The following is a 15,521-nucleotide window of genomic DNA, read 5'->3' as shown; positions in this document are numbered from 1 at the left end:
CCTGCCCCCGCCGCGGGCCGGGCCGGGCCGGGTCCGGCCGCCCGCCCGCCCCCCGGGCGCCGTGCCCGTCCCCAGGGCGGCTCGTCACCGCCGCGAGGCCAATGGGCTGGGCCGGGCGGCCGCGCGCACTCGCCCGCTCCCCCCGCTCCGCCGGCTCTTCCCGGCGCCGCGCCCCGTCCCGGCCCAGCCCGCCGCCGCCGCCGACCGCGCCGCCATGCAGCCCCCGCGCGCCGCGCTCGTCCCGCCGCTGCTGCTGCTGCTGCTCGCGGCGCCCGCGTGGGCGCTGCCGCCCCGCTCCGGCCGCTCGGCGCCCGCCGCCCCCGGCTGCCCCGAGCGCTGCGAGCCCGCGCGCTGCGCCCCGCCGCCGGCCCACTGCGAGGGCGGCCGCGTCCGCGACGCGTGCGGCTGCTGCGAGGTGTGCGGCGCGCCCGAGGGGGCCGCGTGCGGGCTGCAGGAGGGCCCGTGCGGCGAGGGGCTGCAGTGCGTGGTGCCCTTCGGGGTGCCCGCCTCGGCCACGGTGCGGCGGCGCGCGCAGGCCGGCCTCTGCGTGTGCGCCAGCAGCGAGCCGGTGTGCGGCAGCGACGCCCAAACCTACGCCAACCTGTGCCAGCTGCGCGCCGCCAGCCGCCGCTCCGAGAGGCTGCGCCAGCCGCCGGTCATCGTCCTGCAGCGCGGCGCCTGCGGCCAAGGTACCTCCGGCGGCGCCCCAGGCTCGCCCTCCCGGCCCGGCCGGCCCCCGCGGGTCGGCGCGCGCGCAGAGGGGTCCCCGAGCGGGGGGTTCGGGGCGCCCGCTCGTTGGCGCCCTCGGGCTTCGCGCCCTGCCGGCTCCGGGGTCGGGCGCGCTCGGTTCTGCAGGAGCGATCGATCCCCGGAGGCTGGATCCTGGGCACCGGCACCCCCTGGGCACCCACGCCGCGCCAGGGGCCGGGACGCACGGGCCGGAGCGGGGGCGCCCCGGGGAGGAAGAAGTTGCCGCGCGCAGAAGCGCCTGCTTGGAGCCAGCCGGGGGCGTCGGGACCTCAGAATTCGTTTCTGGCGCTTTCCCCTCCTTCTGCGTCTCCGTCTCCCCCCCTCTCGCTCCCTGTGGAATCAGCCACGCGTTCTGGTGTTTGGCAGCCTGCGCCTGAGCACTTTCCACTTTTTAGTTGACAGGACAGTGCTGAGGCCCCGCTCGCGCTCCTGGGGGCTCCCCGGGCAGGCGCGGGGCTCCGACCGCAGACGTTGCCGCGGCACCCTTGGGTCTGCCCGGGTGTTTCGAGCCAACCCTACAAAAATGAAAGTGGTTCTTTTGAGTAAACTGAGCGGCCTTTGGGTCCTGGACATCCGCAGCGGGTTCAGGGTGAGATGGAACTGGGCCCTTCTCGCCCTCCTTGAGCATCTTTTCTTGATACGGACAGGCAAGGGAGGTCGTGGCAGGGCAAAGGGTAGAGAAATCGGGCCCCTCTCTTGTGGACCGTCCAGAGGGGTGCTTGCCCTCGGTCAGAGGCCATGGGGAGAGACAGTAAGGAGGCCGGGCAGCCAGGCGGCGGATAGGGCAGCCCGTCTTGTCCTGGGCAGCCGCCAGGCGTGGCCGCCTCTCCACGGAGACAGTGTGTGGAGAGGTGCTGGGGCGCCCAGTGCAGGGCTGGTCTGGATTTGTAGGAACAGGGTCCAGCCTGGTGTGGGTTGGCATGGGCACAGGGGGATGCAAGAGCAGAACAGGGAGCAGTGGGAACTCGTGTGCCCACCTGCCCAGGAGCAGGGAGCCGAGCCCCGTCCTCGGGGAACAGCCTGGGGGAGGAGAGTTACTCTGGAGAGATGTGATGCAGCGGAGACTCGGACAGGACTGTGAAAGTCACGCCAGCTGGGCGCACTCTGGGCCCTGGTCTGGGCACAGGTCTGTTTCGCGTGCGACCCCCGCTGTTCTCTCAGCCCCCCCGAGGAGGGAGCCGCTGCTCTCATTCCACTTTCCAGGTAGGGGAGCTGAGGCTGGACTTTTTGGACTGACTTGGACGTTGGCATTTGAACCCAGATACCCTTACTAAGACCAACCCGGTGCCACCCCCAAGGCTGCGGGAGAGAGGTCAAGCGGGGTGAAGGAAGGTTCTGGAGCGCCGGGAAGCGCATCCCAGGTGGAATGAGGAGCAGCACGAGCTAAGGCCGAGACTTGTTTGGGAGGTGGCGAGAATAGATTGGTGTGGCTGGGGGCCATTCGGGGAGGGCAGAGGGGGTGACCCAGGCTGGTGGCGCAGAGTTCCAGGGCTGAAGAGGACAGGCTGTGCTGTGTCCTCAGCCGTCCTTGAACCAGGGCAGCTCCGGGACGAACCTGGCGGTGGAGCGCAGACTGCGCCAGGGCGGGGAGTTGAGGTCCTGCAATAGTCTGGGGGTGAGGTGATGACTTTAAAAAAGCATATGGGTGTTTTGGTCAAAAACAAGCCAGCTGTTCCTGTTTGTAGTCTCGCTGCACGGGGCTCTGAGTAACACCAGCCTCACGTCTAATTTATTGCCAGCGAGGTGGAGTCCCTTAGTGAGCGTTGGAGTTGGCAGGGTCCTTAATGCCCAGCTGAGCAGAGTTGCCCCATTGGGAGGGCCTCACGCATGGACCACCAGGCCCACAGCAGGCTCCCCTCACAGAAGCATGGGGGTGCAAGGCTGTTCTCATCCTTCTTTCTACTAATATCGACTGAGCTCAGCAGTGTGGCCGGCGCCATTTTGTTTTGTTTGCTGGCACATAGGCAGCACCTGGATGAGGATGATGGATGGACGGATGGATGGATGGACGGACGGGCAGATGGATGAGTGGACGAAGAGACAAGAGCTGCTCCAGATACTCGGCCACCCTGTCTTTTCTTAGTGGAAAGTATTGGTTTGCCACCCCCTTCTCTGCCCTCGACTTCCCCGAGGCACTGTGAGGGCACTGTGAGGGCAGCGCCCCCGCCAGGGAGCCGGCAGCCCCAGTGGCCGCAGCCCCAGTTGCTGAGCTGTTGAACTCAGGCTCGCAGGCTCGGTGGGCAGGAGCGCTTTTCCAGTTGGGGTGGACACAGTAGGCCTTTGGGGGAGATGCTCTTGGACTAGAGGCCCAAAGTTGGAACAGGCCAGGGGAGGGTGTGCGAGGGCACTCCGGAGGTGGGAGTGGGCTTCACACTTTCCAAGATAGGGAGGCGGGTGTTTCTGGAATAATCGAGGGCCAGCAGGTGGGAAATGCGCAGAGCAGAGCTCCCTGGGCGGGGGCAGCAGTGGGGTCAGGGCAGACTTTGGGTGGCATAGTTCACCAGAAAGCTGTTCAGCAGGACTTGAGAGCGCCTCTAGTCATGCTTCTCGAAGGAAGGGCAAGTCCTCTGTTCCAGAAGCCCACGCTGCTGCCAGGGTCTGTCTGGGGCGGGGAGTGCGCGGCCAGACCAGCACATGGGGACCTGCGGCCTCCCACTGTCCGCAGTTTGGGTGAGTTTAAAGCAAAGCCAGCTCGGGGCCAGGGTGGCCAGGAAGTCAGGAAGGGCTAGCGTGTATTTAGTGCGTGTTCTGTGCCAGCCTCTGTCACCCCGGTGGCTCCTCCGGGCACTTGGCCGAGGGGTGTGCTGTGCCCTCCCCGCGGTGCAGCTGGGAGACGGCGTCACCCGGCAGTCCCTTCCCCAGGACTTGAGCCCCATCCACGCATCTGCTGCAGAGCCCATTCGTAATCACCGTGCTGTGCTGTTGACAGGGAAACTGAGATTAGAAGCCAGCCCCGGCTAAGCCGCAGCGAATAGCTGGAATCAGCAGCGCCCCAGATGGCCTTGGCCTGGAGATGGAGCGAGGGCGCGTCACAGCCGTCCCGCCACAGGTGCTGGAGCGGGAGGACAGGGTCCCCGCCAGTCACCGGGAGGGCACCACGAACGCAAGCAAAAGAGCAGAAAGGGAGGTGGCAACGTCTTCAAATCAGACGCCCAAGCCCCAGCCTGCTCGTGGCAAAGCCCGGCCCCTCCGGATCCCCAGCCCCCGCAGACCTCTGCTACAGAAGTGGGCAAGAGGTCAGGAAAGAGACCTGGGGGAGACCCCCCAACACCTGAATCTCAGTCCATGTCTCCTCCCACCCGAGGTCGGGAGAGCCCCCCCCATCCCAGGCGGGGACCTGGAGCGCAGCGCCCCTGGTCCCAGCCGCCAGGCCTGGAGCCCTTCACAGTCCTGCTCCCGGCTTGGTTATCCTCTTCCATTGCTCTGGTGACTGTGCTGAAGAGTTAAACTATTATGGTTTCATAAAATTAGTAAGCTGACAGTATGAAAAGCCAAGCGTTTGAGTAACTTTATTCCCTCCAGGGCTGTCAATAGTTTGCACTAGGGCTTAAAAATAACTGTATCCAGTGAGCGATTATTGAGGGGCGGGGGCCATGAGGTAACTGTGTTCAGACAGCCTGGGACTGCGGGGCTGGATTCTGGGTCCATTTGGAGTTGTGCGATCCTGGATGCAGTTTCGTGCCTTGGATTGAGAAATCAGACTTTCCATGAGCTTATATTTTGAATGAATAAATAGCTCTGGTCAGGCTTCATTTGAAGAAGAAATCGGGCTTGGCAGTGGTGGAGGGTTCCTTGGAAGGCAGGTGGGGCTGGTAGGGTGGGGCTGACTCTCACCCTTCACCGGCTGTTGCCTTACCAGGTGACTGGCCCCCAACCTCTCAGAGCCCTGGCAGTCAGGGGACCAGACCAGATGTCTCTGAGGACCCCGTTAGCTGGAACGGTCTGTGATTCTTATAAGTCCCTGGATAACCACTGCGGTAACTTGCTCGTCCCCAGGAGACAAGCTTCCCCGAGCTTCCTCCCCCACTTGTTTGCAGGTGCCCCAAGACTGGGTTGCCCTGGGTCCTTGGAGATGTTTCCTCTTTCTTCCCTGCCTTTTCTGCCCTTTAAAAAAAAAGAAGGAAATTAATACTGCAGGAGAAATCAAAAAGTATAACCATCCCAAATGCTTTTCCAGAAGGCTCCAGCAGTGGCAGGGAAGTTGGTGTGACTTGGTGACCTGTGACTGGAACCACCCAGAACCCAGCCTGGGCGACCACCACAGGGCCCCAGGGGTGGCTGGGGGCGGCCTGCTGTCTGCAGGAGGGGGCAGAGTTCAGCTTTTAGAATCAGCAACGTGAGATGGATTTCTAAACTCATTCAGAGCATTTATTGCCCTCCTGCTGTCCAGGTCTAGAGGGCGGGGGAGTAAAGGTCGGGAGCCTGTGAGCTCGAGGGGTTTGCAGGAGGTCATCTAGCCCCCTTCAGCTTAAGGGCTCGGCTTCTGGGGTCAGATTGCCTCTTAAATACACTTCATCTCTTGGCTTCCTCATCAGTAAAATAATCATAAATAATAGCATGTACATATGTGCCCCATAGGGTTGGTGGGTGATAGAGGCACCTAGTAACATGAAGTGCTTAGCACAGTGCCTGATGCGTTACTGCAACTCTGGGCACTAGCTATGATGAAAGAACAACAACAACAACAGCAGCAGCATCCTCATCATCGAGACATCTAACATGGAGTCAGCTCATTGGGAAAGAGGATAGAATGATCTAGTCTCCTTGAGGGTAAGGTAAGTGGGGAGGTGGGGTAGAGACATTTTCACAGGGCAGGAAGGTGACGTGGAATTTGGACTTGGAAGTAGCCGATGCCCATGTTGGGAAAGGTTCTCTGAGTCAGGATGGGGGTTGCTTTGGTGGCTAGGGGGTGCTCGGAGGTGCTCGGATACCGCCCTGCCTTTCTCCAATTGCAGCCCCCAGGTGTTGTTGCTTGAGATGCACTTGAATGAAAAGCTATGTGTGGAGCGCCTGGGATTTTGCAAATATCGTCATCCTGCTAATCCTCCTGGAGTGCGTGGCTCAGCAGCGAGTGGTTTACAGAGCCCGGGGACCTGGGAGGCTTGCTTTAGCATCCATGCTTTGGGAATTCCTCACAAGGGAAGAGATGTCACATCTTTTTATTTTTTAAAGATTTTTTTTTATTTTATACAAGCACTGGGGTACAGGCCGGAAGCACGGGAGGGTGAGCGGATTCACCAGAGACGGAGCGGGGAGCAGAACAGGCAGAAGGACTGAAATACGCTGCTGAGGGGAGCAGTGGGCGAGACAGGAGAGGTCTGCTGCGCCATGTGGGAATCTCCCTGGCCGGCCGGGAATCAAACCACGCTACAGAGGCTGTGACAGCTTCACAGCGCTGCGCTCAATCCGCTGTGCCACTTGGGAGGCCCCAAGAATTGTCACATCTTAAGGAAAATAAAAAGGTTGGATGGAAGTTTCCAATCCCCTTTTCTTGTAGATTCCTGGGACAAATTGCCGAGTGAGCATATTTTGTGCAAACAGCCCTCGCGGCAGGGCCACAGCAGCTGGGCTCCCTGGGGGAGGCGGCTGTCTCCTGGGGCACAGATGCTCTCCGCAGGCATATTGTTGCGGCTGGAATTTCTGATGATTCTCAAATTTGAATACCCCTGTCTAGTGAGTCAGAGTCTTGTGCAATATAGTCAAACCCCAGGAGGCATCTTTTTTATTAGTTGTGCAACCAGCTCTTGTGAAGATGGTGAGCCCGTCTGCGTGAGGGGCTGTGTTTTTGTGAGTTGGGAGAGATTGCGGTCACGTTCCCTTCCACACGGGCTCAGCACCAGCTCATCCGGTGGTTGAGTCATCTCGTACCCGGTGGAGGAGCGCGCTCTTTGGTGCCAGAGTGCCTAGTGGCAGATGGGCACTGACCGGACACAGGGTGCGTTCAGCTGTACCCTCTGCAATTCTGACATGGAGGAGGCAGGAGACAGTTAGGGGTGGAAACAGCACTGGGCAGAGCAGGACCTGAGGCCTACCCCCTCGCTGCCCTCTGGGAGCTGGGCCTGTCCGTGGGGCTCCTCCGTCTTCCCTCTTAGCCACTCGGGTAGATGGGGTGGCATCTCCGAGCCTCAGCTGAGGAAAGAGATGGGGTTCTAGGAAGTGAATTATAATGATTCAAGGCCACCCAAGCAGGAGACAGAGCCAGGATTTGAACCCGTCTGTCTGACACCCAAACTGTTTTTGGGTCTTCTTTGACTTGTGTTTTTAGAAGCGCGTTGTTCAGTCTCCAAATATTTGAGGATTTTTCCAGCTCTTTCTGTTGTTGATTTCTAGTTCAGTTCCATGGTGGCTGGAGAACATACATCATATGATCTCTGCTCTTTTACATTTCTTAGGGTGTGTTTTCTAGTCTAGAATGTGGTCTCTCTGTGTCGTTGACTGCCGGGCCCCATGAATGCCAGTTTGGTCTGGTGGATCGTGGCGCTGTCAGGTCGGCTCTATCCTCACTGATTTTCTGCTGTAGACAGAATAGACTCGGTCCCCCAAGTCTGTTCTGAAGCCCCAAACTGCTGTCTCATTTTTGGCTCCCTAGAGTTAACAAACCTGGAGTTTTTGGAGAGTTACTAGCTCCCTTCAGCCTCAGTTTCCTCTTCTACACACGGGTTCAGTGATGCTGACCTCAGAAGGACATGGTGAAGGAGATAAGGATGTGGGGGTGAAGGGGATGCTGGAGTGTTGCAGTTGCAAGGGATTGGGGTCTCTGGTTGGCAATTTTAGACTCTTCCAGAACTTCTGGTATTACCAGCACTGAACAGTGGAGCTGGAAGGATGAAAAAGTAACATGCTTCCTGGGTGCAAAGGCACAGGTCTCCACCCGGCACATCTTCTGGTTCCACTGAGGCTTGGCAGCTTTTGATCAAGGGGCTGAATTGACCTTGAACACTGACCTTCTGTTTAAGGGAAGCCAAAGGGGGAGTTCACTGCCTTCATCTCTAAGGGCAAATGCTTTGGCTCAAAACACAACCACCTAGTTATTATTCAGAGCACATAACTATCTCTTGTACCTGTGTATCGGGGAGCACATACTCCTTGTGGGCAGCCTGCTGTTGTCTGCGTTCTGGTATCTTTCTGGGTTTCTGTTGAACATTCGCTATTCAAGAAATGGTGTGAGTTGAGAATCCTTAGCTCCCAACTTGACATTCTCTCCATCAGTTTGACGTCTTTGGCTCTGAAAAATACAGCTCAATATGATTCAACCGTCACTGGAAAAAACCCAGTAGGAGAAATCTGATACCAGCACAGAAGAGCTTGCAGGAAGAAGAGCAAGAATTTGAGCAATCTGGAAAGAACCTACGTGCTCTGAAACCTTTCTGTCTGTGGGGTTGTGGAATACTCTCATCCGGTCTGTTTCCTTAGAGTGTCCATCACTGGCCAACCATAGAATTCTCCATCCTCTGGAAAATGCCCCTGCACTTTCACATTTTTTACAACCCTTCTCTAACCACGTCAGCTCCCCATTTTCATGTTTTCTTGGCTCTTGTGGACAAGGGCAGCTCTTTCCCTGCTGGTGTCTGGCCAAAGCCACCTATGGCTTGGAGAGAGGGAAGGATCCCAGCGAATGAAGCCAGAGTGTGGAAGGCCCGTGCAGGCCCTAAAATCCAACCCTTCACTCTCCAGATGGGGAAACTGAGGCATCCAAAGGGACCATGAGTCTCAGAGGCTGTCCAGCTCATCGGAGCTGCAGGGGCAGTGTGGGCTCTTGGGGCCTGAGGACTGATGTGGAGCCCTCACTCCCTTCTCATCTCAGCTGCACCTTCTACAGCCAGGTGTTTGGGAGAGGCCAGGATCCCTACTCGTGATTTTCCATGGAGGTGGAGAACGGTGGATACTTTCACACAGTGATGCTAAGGAAAGATTATCTCCTGCAATAGTCTCCTTGGATTGGAAGATTTCCCCAAAGTCATCCATATGGTGACTGATTTCTCCATTTGGGAGTTCTAAGTACACATTAATGCCCTCGTACCATAATTACAGTGCTCTTGCTGAAGGGGAAAAAATTCAGTATAAATATCCTGGTGGACAAGCCAGATAAATTAGGGCAGAGACGCTTATGTGTCATCCAAGCGGTGGTCAGATTTCCTCCTCTCTTAGTGTAAATACTCTTTCAAATTTCTTTTTATCACGCTGTTTAGACATCATGGAAAATGCACTCACACATTTGATGACGTATTGTGCTCAATCATTTCTTTTAATTCATAAATATTTAATCGCATCAAAAGTGAGAAGGAAAAAGATCCACTTCATTATTTCTGTTGCGTGACCTAGTCCCTCCGTCCACCTGGTCTGTGTTGCTATTGCAAAGAGTGCCGGAACGAGCCTGCTTGTGTTCACGCTTATTTCTGTGTCGAGGGTTATTTCCTTGGGGTGGATCCTCAGAAGTGAGCAGACCGGATGGAAGACTTTATGTGGAATTTTATGGCCTTGGTGTGTCTGTCATTTCCCAGGTGCATTGTACCCATCTTCACTGCCCTCAGCAATGGAATTACTCACCTTTCCGTCACTGAAAGCTGCGGCTGCCAAGAAGAAATTCCCCTGGAAGAAATCCTTTAGGACAAATGGAATCAGGTGGTACCAGACCAGTCATTCTGCTCAGTCTGCAGATTCACTGTTTTGCCTTGAAGTTACTTTATTCTCAGCTTGATCCTTTTCTTTTCTTTTTAAAGATTTTTATTTATTTATTTATGCAAGAACCAGGGTACAGGACAGATGCGCCGGAGGGTGAGAGGATTCATCAGAGACAGAGCGGGGAACAGAACAGGCAGACTGACGAAACACACTGCTGAGGGGAGCAGCGGTGAGACAGGAGAGGTCTGCGCACCATGTGGGAATCTCCCTGGCCAGCCGGGATCGAACCCGTGCTGCAGAGGCTGCGGACAGCTTCACAGCGTGGTGCTCAACCCCTTGCGCCACCAGGGAGGCCCCTCAGCTTGATCCTTTTCAAGAGATAAACACTGTTAAGAGCACTTTTATAAATTGGGGGTGGGATAGAGTTGTGATCACAGCCCGTGTGGGCTGGAAGGGGCCATGTGGCTGTCAGGTCATCTGACCCAACAGTCATGTTTTCCTGGAGGAACTGAGACCGGTGAAGGGGCGTGGAGGCCTGAAGTCACAAGCCAGGAGGTGGCCGAGAACCGGAGTCCCTGGCCACCCAGCCCTGGCTTCTCTGCACGGTGCTGCCTCTGTCCAGGCTGCAGGAGGAGGCCTGGCTGTTTGAGCTTGCTTTGGAAAGTGAAGAATATGTTTATTCAGATGTTTCATATGCAGAGATGGAAACAGAACTTGAGCCACTTATGTAAAATCCAGTTTTTCTAGTAGTTATGCTACAAAAGTAAAAAAAGCAAGAGACGGCAGTTTTTTTCTTTTTTAATGGCAGCTTTATTGAGATATTAATTACATACCATAAAACTCACCCTTTCAAAAGGGACAGGTCACCCTTAAGTATTCCCGGGGTTGTGCCACTCTCCTCACGATCGAATTCTAGAAGATTTCCCTTCCGGAAGAAGCCTAGGGCCCACGGGCTGTCACCCTTGCCCCCCTCTGCCCGCGGGGGCCTGATCTCTGTCTTCATGGAGCTCCCTGCCCCACACCCAGGTCGATGGAGGCAGACGCTCCGTGCTCCTGTGTCAGCTCCCTCCGCTCGGCCTCCTGCTTCCCGGGTCTGTCGGGTTGTCTGTCACAGGCGCCAGCGCTGCCAGCCAGGCCGCCTACCTGCTGGGGGAGCCTAGGAAGGCCAGGCTTCAATTTTCCCTTCTCTCCTTTGATGGGGAACCCTAATTCCAGCCCCGAGGAAAGCCACTTTGGAAACTGCTGAGGTGGCGCCGGCTTGTCCATGGGGGGACCCCGGAGCACTGGGGTCAGGAGCCGGCCCGAGGACAGGCGTCGTCCGCACCGCCCGGGGCTGGCGCTGAGAGGAGCAGATCAGGAAATGCAGTTTTCAGATCCACCAGGTCACGTGACTCCTGGCGGAGCTGGAAAGGATGTCGGAAACAGTCTCGCCGGCCGTCACCTCGCCGATGAGGTAACTGAGGCCCAGAGGCAGGGGGGTGTCTGGTCCTGGGTCTCACAGGCCCCCTTTCCGCTTGTGACCTGAGCCGGAGCCTCTGCGGAGACTCTGGCTGGCTCCGTGTCTGCTCCGTGAGTTCCTGTCAGTGTCCTGGCCTCTCGAGGACGGTGCTCCTCGGAAAATGGCCCCCGGCGGACTTCTGGGGAAGAATTGTCCCCTTCCCAGAGGGGGAGAAGGGGGGCCATTAGCCACAGGACCCACTCCACCTGCTGGCCCTCCCCCAGCTCTAGGTCTGCCCTCCTCCTTGTCTGGGGCGGTGGGAGCTGGTGACAGACCCTTCAGAAGCTGAGCCCTGGCCTCCCAGGCTGCAGCCTCTTGTAGCCGACTGCCGGGCCTCCCCAGACACAACAGGCCAGAGCTGTCAGAGCAGGAAGAGAGGCCGCTGGGAAATCTGGGATGGTCAGGACTGGAGTCAGCTGCTTATCAAGAGGAAGGTTAATAGCGTGTGTGAACTGAGCAGCCCGCCGTTTTCCCGAAGATAATAATAGACACTTCTGGAAACTAAACCTCACACGGAGGAATTGATGGGAAGCTTTTCCCCCAATCCCACACCAAACAGGTCAGGAAAGGCCATCCCTTGTGACAGAGCCGACCCCACCCACACCCAGCACCCATCAGGGCGGGTGAGCAGTGCAAGGACTGCCTTTATTTTTTTTGCCAGTGAGGCCAAAAGTGATTATCAGTGACAGGCATCTTGGTTCTGGAAAAAACTCCTTTTAGCAGGGAAAGTTGAAGCTGCAGAACTGAGCTGTGCTGCTGACTGACAGCGCACTGAGGGTTCACAGACAGCTGGCCCGGTGGCCCCAGTCCACCAAGATGGTCTCCAATGTGCTCCTTCTCCTCACCTGCCACAGCCCTGGCCCAGCCTCTGCAGGCAGTTCCTGCTCAGGGCGCCGTGGGCGGGGGAGGGGTGACGGCTGAGGCCTGGCATCCCAGGCACTGTTCCCACCCCAGCCCCGCCGTCTGGGAGACAGCACCGGAAAGAGAGGGCCTGTGAGCCTGGCAAGTGCCGGCGTGGGCTGGCAAGGCGGCGACCTCCTCCTCGGTTCATTCTGTGGAAAGAAATGGGCCAGCCCAGGAGCTCTCCTTAATCTTGGGTTTTTTTTTCTCTGCAAAAGACAGCAAGTGTGGAAATCCATCATTCCATTTTGAACGTCTAAAAAGAAAAATCCCCATTGCTGGTGAGTTCAGTTTTCTTGAACAGGAATAGCTCTGCAGAAACTTGACACCAAAGGCTGTGTCTCTCTCCCGCTCCTTCCTAGCTTCAGAAGGATGCCCCCAGGCTGCCAGGCATTTCCAGGTGTATTTGCCACCTCACGTTGCTGCCTGGGCCACAGCCAAGTGGTACCTCACTGGAACCTCACGCCTTCCTGTGCATGTTTTCTGCGGCGCTCAGAAAAGCCCCATTCGTGCTTTGAAAGCTGCCGTCACAGCACCGATTAGAACCGGGGTCTGGCTTCCTGGAATGTACCTTCTGTTTCTGCTGCCTCCATGCCCCGCACCAGTGTGGGGCCAGACTCTGGGTTGGAGCCGGGGCTGAGTTTCCTTGGAATGTAAGGGAGCAGGACAGAGAGAAGGCAGTCACTCAAACTGAAAACAAGGAGAAAATGAGCCTTGCAGGCCTCTCTCCTGCATTCCTTGCCTGGTGCTTTTTTTCCTGCCCCAGGCAACCACTCTTGCAAACAGGAGGCCCCAGCCCCTGTGCAAGTCATGCCTCATTACCCCTTAGGAACCTGTTTAAATTGATTTCTGTGCTGATCCTTCGGGAGAAAGTAAAGTTCTCGGGAAGTGGCGGACCGGTCTGTTTCTGTGCCATCCCGCTCCTTGAGCTGCAGTTGGCCGGCCTGGCCTTCTCCCCAGTGCCTCTCATGGCGGTTCTCCTGCCGCCTCACAAAGAGAGCTTTTCTTAGTGAAAAACCAGCCCCTCACCCTCCCCGATGTGGACCAGCTCCTTTCCCAGCTGGATGGTGTCAGGTTAGTTAACTCCCTGCCTCCTGGTCCCATCTCAGTGTACCTACACACCTGGGGCAGGTGTGATACCTGGGCCTCAGGTACCCCTGCTCTCCAGACTTGTGGCCCCCCAGTTCCCTTCCTGACATCTCAAGGGAAGTGTGGCAGTGTGGGGGCCATCACTCCGTGTAGAGTTTGGTGTCCCAGGGCTTCTTCCCACCACCCAGGCTGGCCTCGTGGACAGCCTCATTCTCTCTGTGGTGTTTTCTCTGTTCTTGCGCCCTCCCCCCGCCCCATCAGACCTTTGGCTGTGGGGGCCTTTGGCTCAGACCTTTGGCTCAGAGCTGTTTCGTGCTGGGGAGCTAGGAGGAGCCCACTTGGAAGGTCCAGCCCTGAGGGTGCACCCTCTCTTCCCACCTTCCACAGTGAGAACAGGTGATGTTCCCGGGGTGCAGTTTCCTCCTGGTGCTCCCTTCAGCTTTGGGCCTGGGTTTATTTTTCCAGTACTTAGTTTTAATGGCAGTGTCCTAGGGACAAAGGAATATGTCTTGACCTTCGGGCTACCTAAAGATGAGAAAGGATGCTACACCCCCATGGCACAGAATTCCAGGGTGCCCCTGGATTATAGGTCTGAAGAAGGCTGCTCGCACTTGGAAGATGGGGCTCTAAACACTGCCTTTTCTGTGGGAGATTCCTTCTCCAGGGCTGGAGCAGCTGATGGCTGAGGAGGGCATCTCAGGTCCCATAATCCAAAGGCTGTTAAATTTTCATGACACCCTCTGGGCCCCACTGTGTTTGCTTGTTATTTATAGTTTCTGAGCCAGGGAGGCTGGCTTGCTGTGTGGCTGCTGGTGATCGTGGGAAATTTCCCAAGGCTCTTGGGCTGGACTTGGAGTCCAGCACAATGGAGGGTCCAGCTGGCATCTCAGGGATTGTTACTTCTGTTGTTAACCTGGTCTAGGGGGGACTCCTGGCCCTTTCGGGAACATGCTTTCTTGTGACCTTCATCTCCCACCTAAGGACAATGCACTCTGTGCCCTTGACTTTGGAAGAACCTGGCCTCTTGTCCCTGATGCCCAGGCCCACTTGATGATGGAGAAAAGGACTGGCTTGGAAGTCTTAGGGAGCCAGGGTAGGAACAAGGATCTTCGAAGCCAGCAGTTGAGGCTGCATCACAAGGGGCCTGACCGAGCCGTACAGCTCGCCCCTGCCATCGTGTGAGCGGGCAGCATCCTCAGCACTGATTGTGGGCACCTGCCTCTGGTGCTGGAGATGCTCCACCAGTGTCTGGGGAGGCCTGGGTGCCCGGTCCTACTGCTCCTGAGTAGGTGTGCTGCCTCTCAGGACTTCGAGTGCCCTTTGGGGTTTACATCAAATGCACCGGAAAGGCAGGCTGGGCGTGCAACTTACACCATTCTCCTGCACCCATGCTCAGAAAGGCCTGCACCTGGGCCAGTGCTCTGTTGTCACCTTCTTGGCATTCTCTTACTTGGGGAACCAGGGACCTTGCATTTTTATTTTGCACCCGGGCTTGCAGATTATCCAGCCGGTCCTGAATGTAGGACAATGCATTAAAATGCCAGTGATTTGATCAATCTGCTCTTGCAGCTGATTTGAATTTTGGGAACATGCTGTTCCCTGTGAATAAAGGAGGATTCATTTCTTTTCCCTCGAATACACTGCGTTCTGTTTTCCAAATTAGCTCTACTTATCAACTCTTGAGAAATTGGAAGGCGCGATTGTTCTTGCTGGAAGCGAAGGTTAGGTTGTTAATCCTGAGTCCTGGCCCTGAGTTCTTAGACCCGGAAGTGGGAGTCATGTTCCCACAACTCTGGGGGCTGCAGGGGCTGGAGTTTTAGTGAAAGGGCAGGACCTGGAAGCGAGGCCCCAGATGCAGAGCAGGGAGCACCGGCTCGGGAGCCAGTGGAGGGGCTGGGGTGGTGGGGGTGGGGGCTAGCCTCCTGCCTCTGCTCGCGGCCAGCTGCTGGACCTCTCTGACTCTGTTCCATCCCTGTAGCCCTGGAATAAGATCAAGCTGCAGGCTTGCAGGGATAAATAGCTTTGTGCCTGCCACAGTTCGTGCTCAGTAAACCATACTGTTATAATTCTGGTTAGTGTTACTGTTTATGATTTATGATTACTGTTTATGTTTATGATTCTGGTTAGTTACTGTTTTATTATTTGCAGTATTGAAGATGGGTGGGATTTAACTTGCTATAGGAGAGAAGAGAAATATGTATGAATGCAAAGAGGTGGGGTGGAGGCAGCATTTTTTGGATGCCTGGCAATAAGTTTGCAGGGTAGAGAGTGTGCCCTGAGAGGTACTGGGAGGTAGATTTGGGGTACCTGAGCAATGGATGCAGGGAGTTGTGGGTCAGATGAGAGAAAACATTGGAGGTCTGCAGTAAGTTCATGTACCCCAAGTGGGAATTATGAGTTAGGGGGAGACACAGAAGCAGGCCAGCCCTGTCTGTCCCCAGAGGCTGCTTCAACCTCTGGCCTGCCCAGGGCCGCTGCAGGGGGGCAGCAGCTCACAGGTTAAAAGTACCGGACACCAGGTGTGACTTCAGAATCTACATGACTGTAAATGGCTCAGCACAGATTGGTCCCCAGTGGTGTTTCTAATTAGGCACATCTCCAGACGTCCACATACACCCCGACTGGCCAGGGACCTGGCAGGAGAGGCTCCGTAGAGCAGAGG

The 15,521-nt window shown here is 56.6% G+C and overlaps 1 protein-coding gene across 1 annotated transcript in view; it reads left to right on the top strand.

The window, feature by feature from the left end:
• Positions 1 to 214: 214 nt before the first annotated feature.
• Positions 215 to 15,521, top strand: part of HTRA1 (HtrA serine peptidase 1) — a 48,222-nt gene continuing 32,915 nt past the window's right edge. The window contains exon 1 of the mRNA XM_037495735.2: positions 215 to 689. Within this exon, the coding sequence (XP_037351632.1) occupies positions 215 to 689 (475 nt within the window). The remainder of the gene's footprint in view (positions 690 to 15,521) is intronic.

This window comes from Talpa occidentalis, unplaced genomic scaffold (genome assembly GCF_014898055.3).
Source record: "Talpa occidentalis isolate TD23 unplaced genomic scaffold, MPIMG_talOcc4v2.1 talOcc4.8, whole genome shotgun sequence".
Classification (NCBI taxonomy): domain Eukaryota; kingdom Metazoa; phylum Chordata; class Mammalia; order Eulipotyphla; family Talpidae; genus Talpa; species Talpa occidentalis.
Note: the sequence above shows the minus strand (reverse complement) of the source record. Positions and strands in the feature narration are given on the sequence as shown.